At 45.2% G+C, this 26,563-nt stretch overlaps 1 protein-coding gene and 1 non-coding gene across 6 annotated transcripts; both read right to left on the reverse strand.

Moving 5' to 3' along the window:
• Positions 1-681: 681 nt before the first annotated feature.
• On the reverse strand, positions 682-24,959 carry Fkbp1a (FKBP prolyl isomerase 1A). Of its 5 annotated transcripts, none has more exons than XM_085697250.2 (6): positions 24,794-24,959; positions 24,674-24,721; positions 21,975-22,067; positions 8,059-8,171; positions 6,251-6,415; positions 682-929 (listed from the first exon to the last, which is right to left on the reverse strand). In XM_085697250.2, exons 1-5 carry the CDS (start codon positions 24,828-24,830, stop codon positions 6,287-6,289), a joined length of 420 nt encoding a protein of 139 aa, XP_085553376.1. In that variant the 5' UTR covers positions 24,831-24,959; the 3' UTR covers positions 682-929; positions 6,251-6,286. The 5 variants fall into 5 exon arrangements, with proteins under 5 accessions (XP_085553376.1, XP_085553374.1, XP_085553377.1 ...); XM_085697248.2 differs by lacking the exon at positions 682-929 and adding an exon at positions 4,308-5,381 and having other exon boundaries at positions 24,794-24,955; XM_085697249.2 differs by lacking the exon at positions 682-929 and adding an exon at positions 5,388-5,732.
• Positions 3,582-3,688, reverse strand: LOC125407805 (U6 spliceosomal RNA). Its single transcript, XR_007234296.1, has one exon. It is a non-coding gene; the product is annotated as a U6 spliceosomal RNA (small nuclear RNA).
• Positions 24,960-26,563: the final 1,604 nt, after the last annotated feature.

Genomic DNA, 26,563 nt, shown 5'->3' on the forward strand with positions numbered 1-26,563 from the left:
AGCAGAGGACAGGGAACTAGGTCAAATGAGCTGTTCCAAACTTTCACCAATCTGAAACTGTCCAAGGCTGAGTTGATACTAGATTGGAACCTTGCCATAATAGCTTTCTAAAAGACTAGTGTTTATTATAGAAAGCATTGTTGAAAATATGCTACCATATCATTAGAACTGGACATGGCCACTTCACTGGAGTTCAAGTACTTTATAGCTCTCACCCTCCCTCCCCTCTTCATATGCCCGAGGTCACTGTTACTTCTGTCATTTATAGGACCAGGAGCGCGTGCTATTTATCGGCCCTAACTGCATTGTTTGTCAGATGCTCTTTTTTGTGGGTCTGAGTCACTTACCTATGTTAAGAACCTCTTTTAACATTCCTGGTTAGTTTAGCTGGGTGTTTGTTAATGTTCTCTTTCTGATTTTGTTTTTTTTTTTTTTAAAAAAAAAAAGATATATTTATTTAGGTATATGGTATTCTGCCTGCATATATCCTTGCAGGCCAGAAGAGGGCACCAGATCTCATTACTGATAGTTGTGAGCCACCATGTAGTTGCTGGGAATTGAACTCAGGACCTTTGGAAGAGCAGGCAGTGCTCTTAACCATTGAGCCATCTTTCCAGCCCCGTTTTCTCTTTCTTTCAAAGAACAAACTCAATTGATTTTCTGTATTGAGTCTCCAATTCATTAATTTCTGCATGTTCTTTATTATTTCTCACCATTTTGCTTGACTGGGGTTTGGATTATTCTTAGTTCTCTAGGACCTTGAAGAACATTGGTCTTTAATGCAAGCATGTAGCTATGGCTGTGCTCTTGGATCTGCCACAGCTGTAGCTATATTCCAAAGGACCTGGTAAGCTGTGCTTTCAGCTCCACTTTATTCTTCATTTAATTTTCTTTTCACTTGACTCTTCTGGTTTCCTGTATTGACTTCACTAGAACAAAATTTACTTATGGTCAAGAAAAGCACGAGAATACTTTAATTTGATTATACCTAGGTACTGCCCTACCTGGAGTGTCAGTAGCCCATATGGAACTGTAAGGGCCTGTCCCTTTGGGAGAGACATTGAGGGCTGTTATTGTGGAATTCTGTGAGGAGCTGAAGATATTTGGGACCTCCATTTTTTGTCACTAGGTCTCTGTCCAATTAAGGGGAAAGAAATCCAGTCATTACCAGAAGTGTTAGGAAAGAATACAATATTCCAGAAAGCATTAAGGTGGAAGGAATCATTTGGCCATTGGAGTCTTGCAGATGGATTATATTATCTAGAATATGAGTTAAAAATAGAACAGAAAGCTCCACTAATAAGGAGAGAATTACTGGTCCTACTGGGCGCTGCAAGATTTACCCAAAGCTCTGTAATACTGGATATGGTCAATGTCAAAGGCCAACTGGGGCCAAAGGTTTTCTCATTTTAGAGACATTTGGATCTGGACCACAAGTCCATCAGTCTTTGGGAGCAGTAAGCCCTTCAGTGTCCCATTTTGTCACACTAGGGCAAGAGGTCTTAGAGGGTATCTGGGTAGTTTCTTTTCTGCTGACCAATCTGACATAGCATTTGTCAGCTTATTTCTCCTAGCTGAGGAGCTGGCAGATCTCAGTGAGTCCTCACACCCTTGTTCTCTCTCCCCAGCTTTGGGTTCTCTGTGCTCCCTCTTCCTCTCTAGATTCCACCTGCAGAAAGCAGAACTTGTATCTAACAGATGGTCCTGGGCACCAATGATAATTTTTATAATTTTCTTATAATCTCAGGAGTAGAGTAAGAAAGTAATCTGTCCTGGAGATGATTCCTCCAGGAGAGACTAAGAATACTTCTGCAGCGTCTCTCAAAGGCACCCTAGGAAAAGGCAGGTTTTCATTAGGCCCTGGGTCAATAGTTGCTACTTTGATTCCTGGGTTTCACTGATCAGAACACAATCAAGTGTCACCATTGCTGTGTGACAATCCCACTCTGGAGAACCCACCATAGATGTTTCTGGTCCTGTAAGGAAGTTAGAATTATTTTGTGTAATTCATATGCATATCATGTAGGCCCTAGGGTTTATTCTAGTCCTCTCAGTTCAGATCTGTCCATCAGAATGCTGACATTCCAATGAAGCTCATTATTTTGGGTGAGATACTGAAAACTCTACTTCAGTACCATTCAAAAAACTTCTGCCAGGCATGCCACACCCTTTAATCTCAGCACTCAGGAGACAGGAGCAGGTGGATCTCTTGAGCTCGAGATAGCCTGATCTACAAAGCAACTTCCAGGACAGCTAGGAGCACAGAAGTCTCACTGCTGCCACCAACCTTTAGGGCCTTCATTCTTGCTGTTCCACTGCTCACTCCCTGCCCTTTGCTGCTTTCATGGCTTCTGCCACCATTTACTCACCTGTTGGTTCCCTTCACTGGATGTTAAGAGCCTACAGCTGCACAGCCCTGTCTCAGGCTGCATTCACTCCTGGTACCCAGCATGCACTGGGTCACAGGACTGGCATAATTACAGGACACTCTGCGATTAACCAGATTTACTTTCCTTAATAAACCTTGGACGAGCATTGCTTTTTGAGTATTAGAAAGTGATGCTAAAATAGGAGAGTGTCCACCACTAGGCAGATCTGACCCTGTATCAGCCACATACATCATCAGCATGGTCTTCTACCTTTCCAAAAGCCACAGTGGTGTGTGTGCCACGTAGCTCACAGTTACTGCAAACCCAGCCTTTGATGGGTACAATGCCCATCTGCCTGGAGCACACATCTGGAATCTAAGCAATTTGGATGATCTCATCACACACACTGGGCAGAAGACAGGAATGCTACCTTTGGCACTTTAATTTTAGCACTTAAAAAAAAAAAAACCTTTAGGTGTTTTATCTATGCACGTCTATACGCCACTTGGTGCCTGGTCCCTATGAAGGCCAGAAAAGGGCACTGGGATGGCCAGAACTGGAGTTACAGACAGATGTGTGCCACCATGTTGGTGCTGGGAATCAACCTGGGGTCCTCTGAAGAGTAGTCAGTACTTTAACCACCTGTCAGTATAATCTATGGGATTCAAGACCCTCCTCTGGCTTCCAGGACATCTGTATACATTCTTCACACACTCACACACATACAATAAAATAAAATAAAAATTCTGGGGGACGGCAGGACCTGAGTGGGAAATGCAAGATCATTTGATGGGGCACAAAAATGTAAACAAAATACTGCCCTCTATATTTATTAGGGGAACTGAAGTGAAATGAAACAGAGAAGAAGGTATGTATCCAACATCAACAGTTTTTAAATAGATAGTCACCAAAACTATCATTTTGACAAATCTGATAAAATAACTTTGAGAAAAATTAAAATGTAACTCTAGGCTATTACTCTAGAATTCCAAATTAAAATAATTTAAGAAAAGTATTTTTAAAAACCATTATTCAGACTAGCAAGACAGGTAAAGGTGCTGCATCCCCAGGACCCAGACAGCAGGAAAACTGGCTTTTGTAGGCGGTCCTTTGACCTCCACATGAATACTAAGAAAGTAGAAAACCAATCATTACTCCAGCTTGACAACCTCTGTATTCGAAATGACTAAGCAGAACAATGTTTTTTTCTTTTCTTTTTTTTAACGCCTCATGAATTTGCATGTCATCCTTGCGCAGGGGCCATGCTAATCTTCTCTGTATTGTTCCAATTTTAGTATATGTGCTGCCAGAGCGAGCACTTTCTTTTCTTTTTTAAAGAGACAGGGTCTCAATATGTAGATCACGTTGGCCCGGAACTCAGAGATCCACCTGCCTCTGCCTTCTGAATGCTGGGATTAAAGGTGTCTGTCACTACGTCAAACTCCAGAGCAATTATAAAGGTTTTTGTCAGGGTATTATGGGGCATCTTGGTGATCAGCGTTAATTCTCAGTAAGAGAAACATTACTGGCACCTACAGGATGGGGGAAGGGGAACAGAGAGGATAGGACAGGAAAATAACAAGGCAGTCTTTCCACGCTATCTCATGAAGGACACACATTTAAATTCCTACATCCTCTCCACATTCATTCACACAATTGCTTAGAAAACTCCAGCTTGACTCTGCTGAAAGCAGGTTGGATCCTCTACTTCTCTGTGATCCCAGAACAGTTAAAGGCTGCGAGAGACAGGAGGGCAGGACCCATGACTGCCCTAGCAGGTCCCATGCAGTTCTTTTGAGTTAGCCTACCATCCCCACCCACCAACAAGGCCAAGGGCTATGCTGGCTGTCAAGATAAAACCCTGGATCCTACATACCTACCAAATCTGTGCTAAAGGGGGCATGAGGCACTGTGCAAGCAACCACCACGACACAGAGCTGAGAAAAGCCAGCATAAAGCACTTTTATTGCGATAATAAAACTTGAAACGCATATGTGGTGCAGAGGGCAGGGGACAAAAGCGTACTTTCTCTCACCAAATCACTACACAGGACAGCAGAGGGTGAGAAGGAACTGAGGGAGGAAAAGCCAGGAAGCCGAGATTAGCAGAGAGAGCCAAGCATCAGAACCCAGGAGATGCTGAAGCTGTGATGACCAGCATCATCTTCTTAGAGAACACTCAAGGATTTGTAGTGACGACTGGGCGCCCATTGGGTGGTGAGTCTACAAACAGCACCTTCAATTTAAACTTTCCATTAAAGTTCTTAAAATTTAGGAAGTGGAGCTTGGATAGTTACAAGATTACAAAAGTCCTGAAAATCCATTAGAAAAACCATAGGATGAAAAACAAATCAAGCCAGGTCACAAAGAAGGCTTCAGAGGTCCCTGCCGACCCAGGGACAGGGACTGTAGTGTCTAACACAGCAGTAAAGGGACCTGCTTTACAAGGCAGACGGTTTCAGAAGGTGGGAGGGCTGTCAAAGGCTCGCTCCCTCCCTTCCCACTTTAGTTTGGGTAGGGCTTTCAATTTAACAGGACTTCCTGCACTGGAGAAAAATCCAGCCCTCAACAGCATCTCGAATCTGCTATGGCTTTGCCAGCACAGCAGCAAGAATGTTTTAATATATAATAGATAAATTTTTCATCCAAAAAATTAAAATAAAATAAAATAAAAATTCTTGCAAATCCCACCCCCAACACCAATTCCTATTCTAAAGTTAACCCATCGCTTGTGCTGTTAATACTTGACAATATAGTTCATTGGAAACCTAGATCTGAAAGACTGAAATTGAATCTTCACCCCAAAACAAAATAACTTGAGGTTTATGGCATATAGTTTAGGTCAACACACATACAGAGAGGGAAGAGGACATGGAGGTGTCCGAAGCAAAGCCGAGTGACGGAACACATTCAGTTGGGTAGGTGTCTATACAAAGAGTGGTGGGCATCAGGAAAAGCTCCACATGGATTCATGTGCACCCGTCTGGAGGTACCAGATCCCTCCATGGCAGATCTGTTGGGGGACAGAAAATCTGTGAGTTCCAGTAACTCATTGTTCTATGCGTGGACAGTCACAATATTATCTATCATGTCAAGTCCCGTCCTGAGCAGCTGAGAGGTCCTGGACCAGGCAACTTCTTACAGTTGGAAAAAGCTGATGAATTGACTCAGTTTCCCAGCAAGTAACCTTCTTGTGCTCAACTTGCCATGAGTGGTTCATATGGCTTTTCTCCTGGTAACCTAACATTAAGTTTAGCTTGCTAAAAACAGAAGGAGGCCGCCCCTCCCACTCCCGGTGCTGCTGACAACACAATGAGGTTCCAAAGAGCATCCTCACTCAGTCCCTGGCTGCGGCCTCTGGGTTCTAGGGGTAGAACAAACAAGGAAAGTCTAGGTCAGCTGGTAGGGTGACATTCATGTGTAAAGAGATCCTAAAAGTCACAAGAAAAATGCCATACTACTAGTATGCGGAACTTAATCTTCTAATAATGAAAGGGGCAGAAAATAACTTGGACCCTCAGGTCTCTCCTGATCTCAGGGCTTCCGTGAGGCTGTTCGAGCTAACAGTACTCCTGCAAAAGTGTTTTCTTACGAGCTTCTAGAAGAATAGGACAGAACGAGGCCAGAAAGAATTTTACTTCTAAATGTCTAAAATGCTAGCACTAGGAACTTAATTCAAAGAGCTACATATAAACAGCTGCCATCCCCACAAGCTCCTCAGAAACACATGCCATCCTGTTCTTAGAATGGCCAGCTTTTACAATGACGGGCTGTCCCAGAGAGGGGAGAGGGGCTCTATTGTCTTTTCTGTCCTCACTTCTCCCAAACACTGGGCCTAACAACAGAACAGCAGTTAAGTACTTCAGCGTTAACTACTCTTACCCATGTGCAAGGAGCTAAGGGAGGAGGCCACTTCTGTCATTCCAGTTTTAGAAGCTCCACATCGAAGACCAGAGTGGCATGTGGTGGGATGATGCCTGGGTGCCCAGTGGCTCCATAGGCATAATCTGGGGAGATTGTCAGTTTGGCTCTCTGACCCACACTCATCTGTGAGGAAAAAAAAAAAGGATTAAACTCAGCTGGACAAACTCCCAATCCTTGCACAAGCCAAGCTGGTTCCTGGTGTCCCAAGACACTCAAGTGACTACAGCTGCCCATCCAGCAGGCAGCACCCATACTGTGAAAAACTTGGGAGGCTGGCAGTTAACACTAGATGGGATCTGATGGCAATTAAAAGTCCCTCTTGACTTTTTAGGACTTATTGATGTTATACAAATAGTTCTCATACTGTGTTATTTGAACAATTAAGAAAGGGGGAAAGGCATGTGTTTATACAGATGCAACTTTTTCATTTAATTCAAGGATGTGGCAACTCTGTACACAGAAGGCTGACTGTACTTGGGTTTAAACAAAAGCAGCACAGATTCAACTCTGAGGACAGCCTATCATTCTGTGCTACATTTAATCTTTTTATGGTGGGTGGGGGCAGGACCTCACTCTGTAACCTAGTGCAGTATAAGATGGCTTCAAAATTACAGTAATACTCTTGCCCTAAGTTAAGATTATAGGTGTTCACTACCATATTTATACGTACATTCTTATAGTGAGACACTTAAAAAAGACTGATTTTTATGAGAAACAAGGCAACATAACATATAATATGCTATCATTTGTAAAAATATTTATATATTTATACTAATTAACAGAAGATATCTTTAAAAGGACATCTCCTCAACAATATTACTTTCTAGGATATTCTGCTAACAACCCATATATGCCCATGACAAAGGATAATGACCCCATACACATTCCCATACAATGGATTAGTCATCAGAAAGAACCCAGTGGACTTAAGATACAACATGGAAACATGGCCATGATACTGTTAAACGAAAACGGAATCTTCCAAAATTGCACCTATAGCAGGACCTTGTACCTGGAAACATGGAGCCAAGCCAGCATTAAGAAATGGAGAGGGGCTATCTGCCTCCCCCATCCCTGTCCCTTTTTCCCTCCACCCCTTCTCTGTTATACACAAATGATCTAAAGATTGATGACACCTTCACTGTCTAATGAATTAACCTTACAAAGGCTGTAACTGAGCCTACTTTCTAGAACTTGCCCTTCAGTAATACCTGCACACATGTTAAGATGAAGACTGCAGGAGAGGTATGCGGTATCGCTTACCAAAATACTGGGAAAGACTCAACCGGCCTTCATTAGGGTTTTGGTTGACTGAACTATAGCACCCATGCCCCGCAGAGAGCATTCAGCTGTATGGGTCTGCTCATGTTCAGGTATGGTCAAAGTTAATGAAAGAAAGTAAATTCCAGGCAATTCTGTGCAGGTAAAGGCAATGAAAGTGTGCTAAACTATACAAGAAACCCCATGGGCCTGGAGAGATGGCTCAACAGTAAGAGCACTGGCTGCTCTTGCAGAGGACCTGAGTTCAGTTCCCAACACCCACATGGCTCACAACCATCTCTAATTCTAGTTCCAGAGAACCCAATATCCTCTGAGACTACGAGACACAGATGTAATATACATGTATGTACACATGCAGGCAAACATTCCTCATGCAGATAAAAGTATTTATAAACCTTTGCAAAATTAAAGGAAGAATGGCCCCTCCCAGAGTCACTTGTGCTGTGTGAGGCAGATGCTAGGAAACAAGGCACAGGAGAGCCTACCTGGGCTACGCCTTCTTCCCAGCCTCGGATCACCTCCTGCTTGCCGAGCATAAACTTAAAAGGCTTGTTTCTGTCCCGGGAGGAATCAAATTTCTTTCCATCTTCAAGCATCCCTGTTTTAAAAAAGTGCAATTTTAACACAAGCGACCAAGAGAAATGACACAAAACAATTTAAAAAGCAGCAGCGCAGGTCCCATCCTCACAGCAGCGCCAGTGTGCTAGGGGTCAGGTTCTAGCCTGGAGAACTGTGTTATCTCTGGAGGATTTCCTGTGGCCTCACTGGGCAGCTATGCAGTTGGCCTGAAGCCATGTAGTCTGTTACCTCACTCTGAGGCACAGCTACTACCTTGCTCTGGAATTAGAGCATACGCTCCCTGTCACAGCCTTCCCAGCACCATGGACTTTCTCAATCGGTAATGTGGTTTCCTTTGCTCTGTAAGGGCCTCCAGTGCAAGAGGAAGTAGTCCCCAATTTTGCCACAGTACATATGTAACAAGTACACAGCATCTTCTAACCCTGCTCTCATGGCTGAGTAAGACTACATTGCTGCTCTCCATGGCAGGTGAATGAGCATTTGTCTAGAGAGGAAAATCCTCAGTACCATAGGGAAAGAAAGAGAGGACAGCTTTCCCCAGCACTCTAGTACCGTTTTATCAAAAACAAACAAACAAACAACAAAACCAGGAACCTGAGCACAGGCTAGCTCTTGAGTTGCCAGTCATCTTGAGAAAGTAGCAAATAACCTGGATAACTATAGGAACTGAAACACACTAGCATTCGGTCCACTGCTGAAGTTCATGCCTTCACAGCACATCCCATTTTTAAAGAACCTCTGGCAGAACGTGAGGTAATTTGTTCAAGTGGCAAACTAGACAAAACCCTCACACCATGTTCCTTTTACTAGACTGCTTTCCCAAGGGCCAGGCAAACACAATGAAAGGGGAATCCCAGCAACAGAGATCAGAGTGAGCACCGTGAGAACAGAGGAGTAGACATCTGTGGCAGACATCTGCAGCTCCCTCTTCAATAACATCCCTGCATGGGTCTCTCCGGAAGCCAGGATCAGTTATCTGGGTGGGATAGCTGGCCCTGAGCTCCTGAGGCTCTCACAATGCAACTCCGGGCTGGAGGGAACTAGTAGTGAAACCAGAACTGATATGCAATGCAATAAGGGTTCAAAGATCCATTAAAAAAGAATTCTCCTATGCATGTGTATGTGCTTATAGGGGTAGAAACCCTGATAAAAATCCCAATCAGAAAAACAATGTCAACCCTGGCCGCAGACTGAGGAAACAAGAGATGAACTGAAAGCGTTATCACAATCGCCAGACTTCTAGACTTTAACCAAATAGGAAACAGGGTGGAGGCTGCTGTCCTGAACAGGAGTCCAGGCGGATGTCCTGGGAAGGGCCTCACCCTGCCTGAAGACTGGGTGAAGGACACGGAGGTGGCACCTTAAGACTACATTTAGCTTACTCTTTTACCAGAATACCACTTGATAGAAGAACTAAAGAGCAACTAACGAGCATGTCTATGAATGGTCTTTCTATCAGTAACGAGATCAGTTTCCACACACATGCCCACTGCTAGCTCAAGCTCAGTCACAGGGATCACCCAACTGGGCCTGAAGTTAGGGAAAGAAATGCCAAGATTCTCAGAATCCTTTCTCTGGACATGAGCAAGCCTTTCCTGCTTATGAGACTGCTTTAACAGAAATAAGGAAACACCAAGGCTCTGTAGCTTACCTAAGGGCAGAGCCAATGAACGGGGGGAGGTGGAGTGCAGACCTGGCTCTAGCAGAAAGCTTTATTTAGTCCAGCAAGAACTGTGAACCATGAAAGGTAACTGCTAACCAGAAACAGCCTCTTCCTGGTCTGGGCTCCTCTGGGCAGACCTTAAGGTACGGCTTAAGACTAAAGAAAGAGTAGCCCCTGGTTTTTAAGCTTAACTGTCTGTAAGAGCGTGCTGAGGAAGACATGGTTCAATAGTTAAGAGCACTGGCTATTCTTCCAAAGAATCTGGGTTCTGTTCCCAGCACCAACATAGTGGCTTACACCAGCCTTCGACTCTATTTCCAAGGATCTGAAGCCCTTTTCTGGTCTCTATGGACACCAGGTATTCGCACAGACATATATTTAGGCAAAACACCCATACACATAACGTAATTTATTTTTAAGAAGCAGAGGCAGGCAGAACTCTGAGTTCAAGGACAGCCTGGTGTACAGAGCAAGTTCCACGGCAGTCAAGGCTACATAGAAAGACCCTGTCTCAAAAACAAAAAAAATTCAGGTAAATATTTTGAGAAAAATAAGACCAGAGTGCCTGAACCAAGGCTATGAAATAGTTCAGACCCAGAGTCACGCCCGCTCCCACTGCAGCATCAACTTTCTAGGAGCGGCTATAATCCAGTCCCAAAGACAGACTGAACCCACTCTAAGCCTTTCTCTATACCAGTTCTAGACTGTGAAGAGCAGACATACAGGGCAGTATGAGTGAGTCTTAGACTTATGTACTATTTCCTTTGTCTATCAGTTTCCTAGAAAAGTCACACATTGTGAGTAAACAGAAAAAGACCCCCCCCCCAAAAAAACCTCCTGGGTGGGAGATCGTTCAGTTGGTAAAGTCACTGTTATATAAGCATAAGGTTCAATCCCCCAGAACCTCACTAGATAGATAGACAGACAGACAGACAGACGGACGGACGGATGGATGTAAAAGGACTGGGCAGGATGGCACATGTGGGTATTCCCAGACTGGGGAGTAAAAATAGGATTCCTAGGGCTTTCTATCCACCAGTGCAGCCAATCAGCTCCAGGTTCAATGAGAGATACTATCTCAAAATATAAGGCAAAGAACTGAGGAAGACAACCAACTCAACCCTTAACAAATATTGTGTAAGGATGTAATGGTGACCTCGAGAAGATCAGAAACACAATTCAGTCACCAATACTCTGACCTAGTCCCAAATTATCTCTCTCAAGGATTTTGTTTTGGGGTGACTAAATCTGCTCTGAAGGTGTTAATTACAGAAACAGTAAAAAACAAAACAACAACAAAACATAGCAGCTGCCAAGACCTGAAGGATAACTAGAGCACAGAGGATCTCTAGTAAAATAAAAATAAGCTTTCTGATACTGATACATGAGAGACATGTCACTGTACACTTGTCTGGTCCCTCCACATTTCAGAATGTATACCAGGAGCTGTCCTTATACTATGGGTCTTGTGTGATTATAGCACAGGTTCACCACTATAAAAGAAAAAAAAATGCTTTTTTTATGCACACAAAGTCATTTCTTAACCACATTCCTTTGTTTAAGAGTCTCACTGGACCTTTACCAAGTAGGGTAGGTTAGCTCACCAGGGAGTGCCACAGATCTGCTTGCCTCTCTCTTTTCATCTGGCCACTGGTGGGATGGCAGGCATACGTCATAGCATCATTTAAATTTGAGATGGGACCCAAACTTAGGTCCTCATGCTTGCACTTGGTTTGGTTTTGAGACAAGGTTTCTCTGTGTAGCTTTGGACCCTGTCCTAGAACTTGCTCTGTAGACCAGGCTGCAGTATGGCCTTGAACTGCTACCTCCAGAGTGCTGGGATTAAAGGTGTGCAACCACCAACCACCACCCAGCACAGGTTCATCACTTTTTAAAAATGTACCTCTGACAGGAGACACCCTTAATAGGAAAGGCTATGTCTATACGGGGCCAATTACAAAAGGGACATTTCTGTTTCTCTGTGGAGCAGCTACAGATACTCCCAAGCGTGGGGTGGGGGGGATGGGATATGCTTTGCATTCTTATTTAGTAGGATTTCTGGATACTTATGACTGAGCACAACCTGTGTGAGATGAAGCTTCGTTTGATTTACTCAGCACGTTCCAATGTAAAGCTGCCATGAGAAGACCCAACATGCTTCCCTGACCTGCGATAAGAGGACCAGCGTCTATGTTGGGGTCCAACACCTACACGGTATGTGCGTAAACAAGCACGTGTAACTTATGTGTAATTACTATTCCCTTCTCAAAAGAATTTAGTACTGCTTTGCCTGAGTTGCCTCAAGTGACTAGTAGCAGGCAGGAAGCAGTTTCTCTCTGCCGCTGAGGCCGTTAGCGGCTGTCTTTGGTGAGGAATGTCTAACTCCCTTATCTTAAATTTATGTGGGACAGAGGGGCAAAGGCCTTATTAGCTCAGGAAACAGGATCAATGCCTTATTCTCTTACATTATTTCACATGAGCTGCTGTCTAAGGAAGGGGAAGTATGCCAGCGCATAGTCATTTCCTGTCAAGCTTATCTATTTTATTTTCACGAGAAGAAGTGAGGGTAAGAGGTATTCTTTGGGGCTGAAGGATTGTTCCCCCAAAATTGAATTCTTAAAAAAAAGGGGTATATTTTATGTATAAGGGTGCTTTGACTACATATATGTATATACACCAGAAGAGAGTATCAGATTCCATTATAGACAGTTGTGAGCTGCCATGTGGTTACTGGGAACTGTACTAAGGATCTCTGGAAAAGCAGCTTAACCACCGAACCATCTCTCCAGCTCAATAATTAAATTCTAAAGGCTACATAAATATTCCTAGATAAGGGTAGTTGAGTGAGTGTCATAATGGGCCCAAGCTAAAGGACAAAGAGGTTCTAGAAGGAAGAGATGCAGAGGAAGCAGAAATGTCGAAAGGCAAGCATAAGTGTACATGCAGCATTCTGAGAATTATGCTGCTCAGCTTTGAGAGCAGATGGAAAACAGCTAGCAGATTTCACTTTCCACCAAGTACTGTCTCTGAACAGTCATCCGACCAGTTACCCTCTTTTCCACAATACCTAAGAAACAACCGATGTAAGACATCAGACACACAGTAATCTCTGAAAGTAGGGAGATAAGCAAGGCCAGTCTCCAGTGGCTCCAGCTCACATCCTTAAAAATTTTCTGAGGTGGGAACAGGGATGGTCTTCAAGGCAGCAAGAGTCAACAGGACTCACCACCTCTAACTTCCTGCTCCACACATACAAGTTAGAAAATTGGGATATATACCCACACTCTACCAAATATTACTTCATCTTGTGTGTGTTGGGGGGGGGGGGAGGGTTGTACCTGTCTCTGTGTGTTCATGTGTTTGTGCCATAGTACACAAATGGAGGTCAAAGGACAACCTTAGATGTTAGTCCTCACCATCCACCTTGTCTGAGACAGTCTCTTGTTCACTGTTTCATACTACAGGCTTGCTGACCTGCAAGCTTCCAAGGACTCTGCCTTGATCTTCCATCTAACTGCTGGAGCACTAGGGTTATATGCTATCATGCCCCACTTTACATGGGATCTGATACCAGTACCTCTTTAAGTCATGAGCTGTCTCTCTAGCCCTCAAGTGAAACTTCAAAATAGATCATGGCCCTAAATGTAAACACCAAGCCTACAAAATTCTTTAGAATATATGGGGCAAAGAAATTCTTACAATATGAGAGTAGGCAAAGATTTCTTAGGTATAGTATCAAAAAGCACATCATTAAAAAAGAAAAAAAAACTTCTGAAATTCATTCAAAACTATTTCAGCCAGGGAATGGTGGGTGGCACATGCCTTTAATCCTAGCACTCAGGAGGCAGAGGCAAGAGGATCTGAGTATGAGGCCAGCCAAATCTATAGAGTGAGTTCTAAGATAGCCAGGGTTATGCAGAGAAACCCTGTCACAAAAAACAAACTGAGGCTAGAGAGATGGCTCAGAGGTTAAGAACACTGGCTGTTCTTCCATATTCCATAGATCCTGAGTTCAATTCTGAGCAACCACATGGTAGTTCACAACCATCTATGAGATCTGATGCCCTCTTCTGGCATGTAGGCACATGGAGACACTGCATATGCAATAAACACTTTAAAAAGTGTAAACATTAAAAAAAACAAAACAGCCTTTTTAGAAAAGACAAGTCAACCAGGAAGAAGATTCTATATACCCAGCGTATTTAAGGAACTACCAGACGTGGTTCCTGTTACCAGGCCTGGCTGCTGTGGAAGACTACGTCTAGGACTGTGGCCCCTGACACTAACTACCCAGGGCCATGTGGACGCTTGGGGTATGGCTAGCTACCCAAGATCATGCTGATGTCCAAGAGCCATGCTACCACCGGGATCATACTGATCTGAATGACCAGAGCTGCCACAAGGGTCATGGTGACGTATGGGTCCAAGCTGCTGCCAAGGGCCATGTCTGAGTCTGTGGTCCTGCTGCAGATGGGGTCTATGCTGACATCTGTAGTCTACGTTACCACAGGGGGCCCTTGTAACCATGCATGATGACATTTGAGGGCCACGTCTAGCCCGCCCCACCCTTCAATGCCTCCTCACACACTTGGGAGTACTGGCCCTGATGGCATGGGGATAAGAGAGCTGGCTCTGTCTCATCTGAGGGAACGGCCCCAATGGCCCAGACTAACCAGTTCAGCTACCACCCAGGGCCTTGGGTTGGCCCACTGTAACATTCCCTCCATCTATGACCTGTTGCAGCACAGTGAAGGAACTGGTCCTGTGGAACAACACCTGCAGGATCGCCATTACTCGGAGATATCCTAGAGGAGTTTCAGTGAAGCTCCAGTGATGATGGTGTACCAGACAGAACCAGAAGTCTTGAACTAGACCAATGACTCATTGCAATGAACATCTGCAAATAAAGCTGACTAGATAAACACACTGCAGCTCCCAGTGCCACTAGGATGAATGAAAGTGTTGGAGAGGTGGGAAAGATTGTGGATCAAAGAGGTTTTTCCTTTTGGCCTTTAATTTTTTAAAAAATTTTCTATTGGAGGGGGACACTGCATGGGTGATATGGGGGAACTGGGAAATGAGTGAAATTGGGATGCATGATATGAAATTCCCAAAGAATCAATAAAGAAATTATGTTAAAAAAACTACCAAGACAAGAATGAGGAAGGATGACTGCCAAGTTCAAAGGCCAATTTCAACTATACAACAGATGATCAAACTAAGAAAACAAGCCAATTGAGACACAGCTTTGAACCTATACTTAACTGAAACAGATGTACACAGATGGCAAGTGAGCATAGGAAAAACATTCAATATTCTTAGTCATTACACAGTGCAATTAAAACCATCAGGAGGGATACTACTGATTAAAGTGAATAACTAAAATACTGGCCACATCAAGTACACACTGCTGGTGGAATATAAAACAGAGCCAACTACACTGTTAGGACCTGAGTGTGAACATTTGTGTTCCATATGGCCCAGCCTTTCTGTATCTCAGTATTATCCTAGAAATATGACAGTATACAAAGACTCTTACACAATCATTCAGAGCAATTTTTAAGTCAAACCCTAAGAACCAACCCAAGCACCTCCCAAATGATGACTGGATATATAAACAGAAAACTACTCAGCAATAAAAAGGAACAAAGAAGAATCTTGAACACTTATACCAAGTAAAAAAAAACCAGTACAAGACTAATAAACACTACATAGTACCATTTGTAAGGAATTTTTACATCACAAACTAGCCAGATGTGATGATGCACATCTTTAATCCCAGCACACACCAGGATGGCAGAAACAGGAGTATCTCTGTGAGTTCAAGGCCTGCCTGATCTGCATGGAGTTTAGCAACCCTGGCTCAAAACAAAACAAAACTGCAAACTAAGTTCTGTGACAGAAAGCACATTAGCTGCTAGGGAAGGAGACAGAAAGGGAACTTCAAAATGATTTTTAGCAGAACTTAAACTGTACACTGTTGTGGTCTTTAGGACAGTGTTTCATTATATAGTACAGGCTGGCAATAACTCATAATCCTCCTGCCTCTGACTCCAGGTTGCTAAGATTTTAAGTATGAACCATTACACCCAGCTAAAACTGGACACTTTAAACATGTGGCATTTACTGTATGACAACTGTGCCCTAACAAAACTTTAAAAAGGAAAGTAGGTTGCTGAAGATGGAGGTGCACATCTATACTGAAGACTGGGGTAGAGTATCTGAGGTCAGCTAGATCAACAAAGTGCTTGCAAAGACAGAAGGGAAAAAAGTAGGTAGTGGTATTTATTAACCTCTGCATATGCTCAGCTCCTGTTCCACACAGGAAATGGAAGTAGGGCAAAGAGAAGGGAACAGGTTGAGTCTCAGCAGTGTTCCATCCCTTTCAACTCTGCAGCCCCAGTGACTAGAACCTGGAACTCTTGAGTGAAACCACCTGCCAAGTGAGCGCCAGAATTTCCTATAGGAAAAGCTCAGTAGGAATGAGGCGACTGAGGCTACAGTTTACACACAGCAAGTTTTCTACTCTCAAGGCCACATGTATCTGCTGGCAGCAGTGGTCACTTTCATTTCTGACTGAACACAAACTCTACCTCATGACTGAGAGTGGACTGAAGAGCTGCAACTTCTCCATTTCCAGTCTGAATTCACAGCACTCAGAGCTGACCTCAGCTAGAGGTTGAAGACCTGGACTCTTACATCGCGGTGGCATGTGGCTCAGCCCTTGGCTCCACTCGCCTAACTGAAGAACCAGCAGGACAGGACAAGCAGGAGGCTTCCATATTTAGCCCTTCTGCCCTATATGGCAACAGCAGCTAAGGAAAGAGTTTTACTTTCTAATCAGTGAGAAAAAATGAGAGGAATTGGGGGTGTTCAACGTAAAGCACAAGACCACAGGAGGAATAAAGGCTTCCGCTGCACAAAGCCCATGCCACTTCTATCCCATGCAGTTTCTTGTTGGGAGAAATCAGACTCAAATCCTTGAGGGAAAAAAAAAAAGTTTGGAGGAAAATGTAATGATGTATTTTCCACACGCAAGCTAGGCAAGCAAACTATCAGTCACACCCAACTCTGGAGTGCGCTTTTATTTACAATTGGCAAAAGGAAAGACATGAGCAGCACCTACTAAGCAGAGTACCAAAGTGCCCTAGGCTGTGCTCTCAGCGCTTGGCTCAAACCAACAGTGAAGACCCATGACCAAGACTCAAATCCATGAGGCCCAGTGATTTTTGTTTCAGATTACTTAGCTTTGTGGGAGGCAGAGTCCCAGTAAGCCCTCTACTGGGTGGGGAACATGACAGAGACTCAAGAGACTCAATTCAGTACTTGTAATGACAGCTCATTCACAGCACTCAATAATCTTTGCATGAGGTTTTTACAGGTAGCATTTTACATTGACCAAAATAAAGGAAGTTATAAAGGGGAAATTTTAAACCCCTCTATTTAAAACACATAAAACCATCAACTAACCCAAACATCTCAAAATCTTCAAAACCAAAGCAAAGTTCTTGTCATTTGCCAATGGGAGAAGAAGGGCTTGCTAAGCACAAAACAGGATGAGTTTCCGAAGCATAGCCAATACAGCTGTTGAATGGAAGGGGGAGCCATCCAAAGGCAAATCAGTCTGCAAACTTTTAAACACTCAGGTTTCCCAGATCAGAGTACTGACAGAGACCTGAGAACACATCTGTTTCCCTTCCTTCTTTATAGACATAGAAACTTCCCAAACTCTTTCTTCATAATTCCTGTGTTAGAAAGACAACATTCCATGAGTTTTAAGTTCACCAAAGGGAACAAGGGAGCAGTCAACTGTATGCTTCCAAAGTCAGTCATGGTGGTCATACTGATGATGTAAATGAAGAGCATGCAGATCAGTGAAGTATGGGTATGATAGATCAGTCTAGCTGAGTGCTTGCAATGAGCAGTGCAGAAAAGACAGAAAGAATTCTGCCACTAGTGAGAGACTGGAAAGGCTTGACATTTAGACTTCTCACAATAGACCTTACTTTATTGTAAGAAAACAAAGACAAAATTGGTGTTGGGAAAACTCCATACTCAAAGAAAAAGCAATGGCTCTTCATCAGCAAGTATCTGAGCTGTTTTAGCCCACTTCTAGTCCCCAGGGCCTGCTTCCCAGTATAACCTTCCTGCCCTGAGCTGCTTCTTACCACAGGTGAATGGTCTATCCCATCACTAGCATAGTCCACTAGGTCCAACTGTGAGGAAACACCTTTTACTTTTAGATTCAAAAGTCTTCAGAGTCAAGACCCACAGCGGGAAGAGCTGTGCAACACTCTGAAGAATACAGGTAGGCGTGTCTCTCAGTTCCCACGTTAATCACAATATAAACAGTGGCACACCGGAGACAAAATGCATTGCTCTAGGGTGTACTTCTCCAGACTGGTCATACCATTCCAACTTCCCTGCTCTGCTTTTGCTCTCCCTTCAGCATAAGCCTGACAAGAAGCCAGACACAGCCTTGGAAAATACAAACATCTTATTTTCTCTTGCTTTCTAAAGTCCTCCCATGGCTCTGCACCTCTTTGAGAAGAGAATCTAAAATCCTTAGAGTGGCTCACAAGAGCTGCCATCTCTCTGATCTTGCTGGTTTGGTTCCCTCATACTCTCTGCTTCCTTACAGACTGCATTTACATCAGGTACACTCCTACTCCTTTACACTTGCTGTTACGCTCCGAATTCCTACTCAAATAGCCCTGTAGATTAATCCCTTAAATCCTTTAGTGATCTATTCAAAAGTCACTTTCTCACTGAGGTCTTTGCCATTTAAAATCTTGACCCTTTCCTGACCCTCTCCTTAGCATTAATGAGCAATACATCTTTGCATTAATTATACCTTTTCCACTACAGCTAAAAATCGACAAGGGTAGAATTGTGTTTTCCTTCATTCTTAAATTCTTGATACTCAGTACAGTACACCTTGCACACAGACATTAACTGCACACAGAGAAATCAAAGACACCTTCTCCCTCTAGTCACGCAATATGCTTAGATAATTCTTTCTTCTTACCTGCCTGAGGGAAGGACACCTAATATAAGGTACCACTTCTTCCAGGCAGTTCTGGCTTACAGGTGTGGGCTGCCCTACAGGGATTTCAATGTCTGGCCACTTGCCCAAGACTCTCTCCCACCTTCAGACACCATCACAGATTTAATAGAGGGAAGGCTGAGCTCTGGAAGTAGTTGTATAAGTACTTTCTCTTTCTAGCCTAAAGGAAACAGACACACCTACCACAGTAGTAGGAATGTGGGAGTGGAGGCAAATGTGGTAGCACTTAAGCAGAAGAACAGAGGAACCCCACACACCCCACACACACCCAGGGAGACACTTCTGAGTTCAAAAATACAGGCCTGCCTGGGTGGTCAGAGCTCTTGGGACAGAAAGTGTAAATTTCAAGGCACACAGCCCATCCCACTGCAGTGAGTGACCCTCAGAAGAGCTAGAACAACTGGGGTCATTTCACTGAGTTTGGTCTGGGATACCAGCAGATCACTGTACATTGTATTAGACGTCACAAGAAGGAAAATAAGGAGGATGCCCTCATTCTTAGCAGGGGCTCCTGCCTTCAGAGTTAAGGATATTTCAAGCTAAGCTGGCAACAGTGGTATATAACTTTAATCCCAGCACTTGGGAGGCAGATCTCTGTGAATTAAAGGCTAGCCTGGTCTACACGGCGGAGTTCCAGGACAAGCAGAGCTACATACTGAGACCCTATCTTGGGGGGAAAAAAGAAAGAAAAACAAAACAAAACAAGATGGCCCAGCTAACCACTGGTCATAGAACTATGGATGTGTTCAGAGTGGACAGTAACAGCACATATAACAAAATGGCAACCCCTGTGCCACACAGGCAGTAGCACTCAGGGACACATTATGGTTGTTTTCACTTTTCCTTCTTTGAAAGGCTCTCCATAATTAGTGGCACCCACACAGGAGAAACATGCTTTGGGGAAGACAAAGGAGCCTCCGCTGTCCTTACCTGTGGAAGGAAGATATCAGTACTTATGTAACTGATTTGGAGACTCACAATGCCTGAGGAAAGCAACCTTTCTACAGCAGGGTCCATTTTCATTTGCTAACACCTTACCAAGCTAAGGAAATCTGTGAGAGAAGCAAACCCTAACCTGTCCACGTAGCTAAGGTAGCACAGGCCAGCTGCACTGCTCTCACTACCACCACCAAACGGCTTCTTCACGCACACACCCTGGGAGTGTGGCTGTAGATGGGCACTATTCCCCACCATCTCTCCTCTGCACACCCATTTCTCCACCTGGGAAACAGGAAGTCATCCTGGCTGGAGCCAACCACTTCCAACTTCTGTGTTTGAAACAGGGTTTCACCATGTAGTCTCGGTCAGCCTGGAACTTGCTAGGATAGATCAGATTGGCATTAAACTCATAATGATCCACCTGCTCTGCCTCCTGAACGCTGGTATTAAAGGTATGAGCCACCATGCCTGGCTTCCAACTGCTTCGATCTTAAATGCATCCAAGTCTGACCACTCCAAGGAGTTTTGGGGCCAAGACAACAGTTCAACCTTGCTCCTACTCTAGATACCACAAAGGTATCTGGTACATGGAGCATAAGAAATCTAAGTACAGTATGAACACTGCCATAGCTGCCACATGTCTCTGCTCACAAGGTGCTACTACTCTGGTTTTACAGACAACATACAAAAGCCAAAAGAAAAACAACAATTTAATTAAGTTCCCAGAGCCCACTGATTGCAGAGATGAACAAACCCAGCAAAGGATTTCCATCCTTGAAAAGCAAGCCTAACAGCATTACTTCTATCAACAGGTGGGGCTAGAACACTCTCACACGTGAGATACAACCAGAGTACTATATATCCTCCAGAGGGAGAAGGTGAAAATCCATGTCAGCTCAAGACATGTTCACCTGACCCAGAGGAAGAGTGTTCTTATGGCAACATACCAAGTGCCCTTACTCCCATTGCCTACCACTCTCTCACACAATCCACTCCAGGCCCTGGGCCTTGCACAAGAACTCTTCCTCCAGATGGCCAGAGTCCACTACCAATCTTGCTGTGCATGATGCTAGGGGCCAGGGGAGGGCACTCATCAGGACTTTTCTACCCCCGCCCCCTTTTTTGAGACAGGGTTTCTCTGTAGCTTTGAAGTCTGTTCTGGAATGAGCTCTTGCAGACCAGGCTGGCCTCAAACTCACAAAGATCCACCTGCCTATGCCTGAGTGCTGCGATTAAAGGCGTGTGCCACCACTGCCTGGCCCTTTTCTAACTCTCTACATTAAAACTACCTTCCCCATCCCTCTCTGGTTTACTCTCTCCACTGTGTCTCTGGCTACCTGACATGTCACAATGTCGTCATACTGGTACCTCTTGAGATCAAGTCTTTCACTGGCCACATCTTTTGCCTTGCTGCAGAAGAGGGGAAGGCATCTAGTCACAACTCTGCCCCAACAGCTCCAGACTGTTTTGTGACAGACATGCACACCAGAAGACTATCACCTGAGAAACATGAGCTTCCCTCCAGACATCAGTTCACCAACTAAAACAGCTAGTAGGGAGTGAGTAAAATATGCAGAAAAGAGGGAAGAAAGCTAAAGAAAAGCTAAAGGCAATGGGTCAGACCGGCCCTGGAAGATTTGACAGCCCCAGTCAGACCTGAGGTGATGCCAAGGAACTGTCTTCTCCACCAGACACCAGGAGCCTAGGGAGGGCTAAGCCTCACCCCAAGGACAGCATGTCTAGCTGCACTTTAGGAGGATAAAAAGAGAATTCCTTCAATCCACTTGAGACTGCTCTCACAATGGCAGGCAAGTGGCCTGCTGTGGCTGAGTGAAAAGGGATATGCACTAAGATAAGCCTCACAGCAACCACGAAGCAGCTGCAGGAGACAGGGAGGGAGGGGTTGTGGAAATCTACTTGGCCTTCAAGGACTTAAATGTGTAGCTTCTATCGCAGCTCTCAGCGATCACTGAATTATCCCTCAGTGGCACCACAGAGGCCCTCAAGGCCACACTCATGCTGTGCTCTGGCAGAGGTGACAGAAAGCACCAGAGGAACCCTTAACATGGCACTAAGTCAGCCCTTACTGGCATTTATAACATCACCGAGGTTGAGGCTGGGGACGCAGCCCAATAGTTGAAATGTTTGGCTACCTGCAAGGTCCTGGGGTTCATCCCTGGCATTCAAGATCGAGGGGTGGGGGATTCTGGTCACCTTCCTTCCTTTCCTGCTTCTCTGGACCCATTCTAAACCAGCAGAAATGGACACTTGTGTTAAAACTTGCATCATCAGGAGTATTCGCCCAGCTCACACTTGAATCACTCACATCCTTCCTCTCAGCACTCAGCCAAACGGTCTGAGCCAGACATTCAGAAGGAAACAGAAAAACTGAGCATGGGCACAAAGACTTCCACCACCAGCAGCAAGAGAAAACCAGAGTTGAGAAATAGGGGCCTTCTCCTCCCTTCTTGGGACTCCATGGCCTTCCTGTCTTTTAAGATCCTCTTCCTCCAATCTTAAAAAACAACCTCTTCTGTTCACTGTTCCTTCAAAATGGATTCTATTCCCAGTGACTTAAAAGCCTTCATGCTACGGATGTGATCTCACACAGTACTTCTACCCCCTTCTCTCACGCCCCCACAGGTCTCAAACAGGTTCTTCCTGGGAGGCTGGTGGCAAAGCCTCTTGGGAACAAAGCCACCCGCCCTCAGGAGAACAGCCTATTCTGTGAGTGCAAGGCACAGCTGGCTTCTCACTAAGGCGTCTTTGTGGAGCTTATCAAAATGAAATAAAAAAGAAAGCTTTTGTTTTAATCCGCGCCAGGGTCCTGCTGTTGTTCTGGGAACATGTGGGTGGGTGCCACCCGCATGGAGAACACAGACTCCAAGAGGCATTAGGAGCCCTGATGCTGTTCTGGGTCCCACAGCCATCTGTTCTAGGAAGGGGCTCCAGACACTCTATGGAGAGAGTTCACCAAGAGGCACAGCAAACCATTTCTGCCTTTATGCTGGTACCTGGTTTTCAGCAGCAGCAAAACACAGGTTAGTCAAGGATGAGGGTCAGTCTTAGAGAGGAATGCAGTCAGGCACTATCGTGTGCCTACCGCAACCATGGGAATTCAGGGCATTGCCTACTCACCCAGACCCCTAACCCCTTAAACCAGTGTTTCTCAACCTGTGGGTCATGATCCCTTTGGGGGCCGAACAACCCTTCACAGGGGATGCCTCGGACCATTAGAAAACACAAATATTTTACATTACAATTCAAAAGAGTAGTTATAAAGTAGCAACAAAAATAATCTTATGGTTGGGGGTCACCACAACATAAGGAACTGTGTTAAAGGGTTACAGCATTAGTAAAGTTGATAACCACTGCCTTAAAACACACGGCTTAAAAAAATAAAAGCAATATATATATGTATATATATACATATATATATATACATATATATATCAACAATATTCTTTTTCAACTTGCTATCAAAGATGACTAAACTGAAGATTACTCCTCTGCTAGCCCTCCCAGACTAAAGTGCTGGCTGGGGCCCTACCACAACAGCTCCGTTAATGTCCAAAACACCCCACGGTTTTTGTTCATGACAAGAGTCGGTTCTACCCAAAGATGGAGTTCAATATTCCTTCCACTGGCAGTTTTTCAAAGGTTCTGGTCCTTAACTCTTTCCATCTCCTGCCCACTTCTCTACTCAAGAAGTCACAGAAATAATGGGGCAGAGAAAGGAGGATATGCGCTGCTTTTCTCCCCTTCCCAGTAAGTCATTCCCCTCAGGAGAGGGATCCTCCCCTGATCAGGGAGAGAAGGCAACTTGAGCCTGAACAGCTTGGCCAGATCAGCCAGAAAAAACGGTGGGGGTGGTGACAGTGGAGGGGAGGAGGGAGAGAAGCAGAAGAAACAGAGGAAGGATGGGGAGGGGGGACAAAGGAAAGGGTGGGAGAAGGGAAGGAGGGGGAGGGAAGCCGATTCATATCAGCTGTGGCTACACCACTCAGCCTAGCTATGAAGTCACAGCCAGCTACCCTCCCCCTCCCCAACCCAGAAGGACCTTGTAAGGGCATGGAGTAAAAGATGGTCCCAGGGCCAACAATCCTAATGGTCTTGATACTTGAATTCTGGCGGGTGTGCACGTCCTTAAAATTTTAGTTACTGTGTACTGCACTCACGACCCCTCGGTTTCCTTTATTTTTAAAATGGGGGTGAGAAAAGTCTCTACTCCTAGAAAGGGGAGCGTGGGAATGCCATGGTGCATCCTTTGCTCTGGTAATCACTGCTACCCAGGCTAAGATTTACAAATGGGTCAAAGAGAGAGAAAGAGATCCTGCATTATCTATTTCCTAAAGGGCACGTGAAACCACAATAATGACTTAGCAAGTGGGTCGTTTCCCACCCGTCCCAGAAAGGTGAATTCAAGGGTTTTCCCGGGGAAGGGGTGGCTGGGCAGACTAGGAATTACCTCCCCTTCTACTACTGAAGGGAGAAACCCCCCCCACGCCCAAAGCACGGAGAAGGTATCCGTCAGGCCTCGGAAACTGTTCAAATCTAAGGGAACCTTGAAGGGAGCGTTTGACCTCCGCCAGGCGATGAGCTCGCCCGGCTTCAGTTTCCTCGTCTGGGCAGCGGGGACCCTGTAGCCCCTGGGGGACCGCGCACCGCTCAGGGGGTACTAGACTGCGCCTGCCCGAAGCCCCACTTGGCCCAGCGGGCCCAGCCGGTCCCTCGGGGCGCGGCCACCGCCCAGGCCTCGGCCGCCGGCCACGCGGCCGCCACGCCCCGACCTCCAACCACTGCTTCTCCTCCCTCTCCCCCCCCCCACAGTGCCCGGACCCACCCGACTCACCCGTGTAGTGCACCACGCAGGTCTGGCCGCGCTTCGGGAAGGTGCGCCCTGAGGAGAGACAGACGGCAGGTGAGCGGCTGCGCGTGGCGGCAGGGGAGCGGGCGTCGGGCGTCTACTCACCGTCTCCAGGAGAGATGGTCTCCACCTGCACTCCCATGGCGGCGGCGGCGGCGTTGGCGGAGGAGGAGGAGGAGAAGGACGCAGGCGGCGGCGCGACAGGCGGCGTGCAACCGAAGCAGACCTGGCTGCGGTTCAGCGGCTCGGCTTCGTCCCACGGCGTGTCGCCTGCGCACGCGCGCGGCAGGGCACGGCACGCCCCGCCCTGCTTGCGCCGGGCGCTCACGTTTCGGAAGCTCCGGCTGCTGGGCGGAGGGACCGGAAGTCCGCGGGCCACAGACCCCGGATGCAGCTGCGGCGGAAGGCTATCCGTGCTGCCTGCTGCCGGTTTTCCTCTGCTTTTTTGTGCTTCTGAGAATCGCAGTAATAACGGGTCACTTAGAGATGCTTTACACTTCTGCACATCTAATTGTCCTGTAAGGATGATAGCTGTGAGTAGGCTTTGTGTATGTGAAACCAAGTTAACGTTCATACATACATACATACAGTATGGAGATAGAGCGGGCATGGTTGCGCACGCCTTTAATCCCAGCACTTAGGGCTGAGGCAAGCCTAGTCTGCTTAGTTCCAGGCTAGCCAGGGCTACATAGTGAAACCCTGTTCCTAAAAATAAAACAAAAAAATTCTCACATGTGTATGTGAAGATACATACGTATGTATGTATATATGTATGTATGTATGTATGTATCTCCACTTGAATGCTTGAATCCCCTCCTCACACAATCTTCCAATGGGGTTCTGTGGGTTTTGTTTGAATACCTCCAATGAACAGATCATGGTGTTTCTCACAGCACAGAAAGCAAACTAGGAAAGGGAGTGAAGTCTTTTCTGCTTTTCCAAATAGATGACTCAGGGCTTAGTAAGACTCCTGAGTTCTGCCTGGGGACAACAGAAAAGAGGAAACATGGCAGGCATTTTTTGAGGTTATCTGAGAATGGACGTTATAGAACCTTGATGCCTTTCATTTGAGAGCTGAAAGTAGGAATTACATTTCCTGTGAACTCATAGAGTTTACTAGCATGGGTCCTTTTCACTTAGGTTCTTTGTTTCTGTCTCAGGAGTCTTCATTTCAGCAGTCAGCAATTCAATTTTAAGAGTGGTTTTCCAAATGCGGTTTCCAGGCCAAGATTGCCATGGGTTGAAGAATTCGAGTATGAAATGTTCCCTCCATGTTCATATTTTAGATGGTGTTTCCCAGATGGTGATACTGTTGTGGGAAGCTATGGAATCTTTAGGTTCTAAAGCTTACAGAAGGTCACCAGAAGTGGCCTTTAAAGATGTCATCCAGCCCCTGGTTCCTACTTGGTTCCCTGCTTCCTGGTCCATTGTTATGTGAACAGTCTCTGCTACATGTTCCTTCTCTGCCCTGGTGATTGAAATCCTCTGCTGCAGGTTGTGTTAAGTGACCTCAGTTATGAGGTCCAGTTCAAGTCTCTTACAATAGAAGATATTTTTATAAAAGTGTATCACCACAATTGCAAATTCTTTTTTGGCATATTTTCATTGCATATAATGTTGGGTTTCATAAGAGTAATTCCTTCCATTTCGTGATACACTTTGTATTCACCCTCCCCCTCCATAAATAATCTCCTTACTCTCCATTCCTCCTTTCACTGGAGTCTTTCTCTAGCCTATTTTCTAATTTCATATTACACACAAACACATACAACACTTATGTATCTATATGAAATCTAGGATCCACAAATGAGAAAAAAATGTGACACTTGTCATTCTGAATTTGACCTATTTGCTTAACATAATGATCACCAGTCA

The sequence above is a fragment of the Myodes glareolus genome, chromosome 10 (assembly GCF_982192425.1).
Source record: "Myodes glareolus chromosome 10, mMyoGla1.1, whole genome shotgun sequence".
Lineage (NCBI taxonomy): Eukaryota > Metazoa > Chordata > Mammalia > Rodentia > Cricetidae > Myodes > Myodes glareolus.

Coding starts and splice junctions, on each gene's coding strand:
- Fkbp1a (XM_085697250.2), bottom strand. CDS start 24,830: ATGGGAGTGCAGGTGGAGACCATCTCTCCTGGAGACG. Junction 24,722..24,793: donor GACCATCTCTCCTGGAGACG/GTGAGTAGACGC, acceptor GTCTCTCCTCAG/GGCGCACCTTCCCGAAGCGC. Junction 8,172..21,974: donor TGAACCCCAGGACCTTGCAG/GTAGCCAAACAT, acceptor TTTTTAAAACAG/GGATGCTTGAAGATGGAAAG.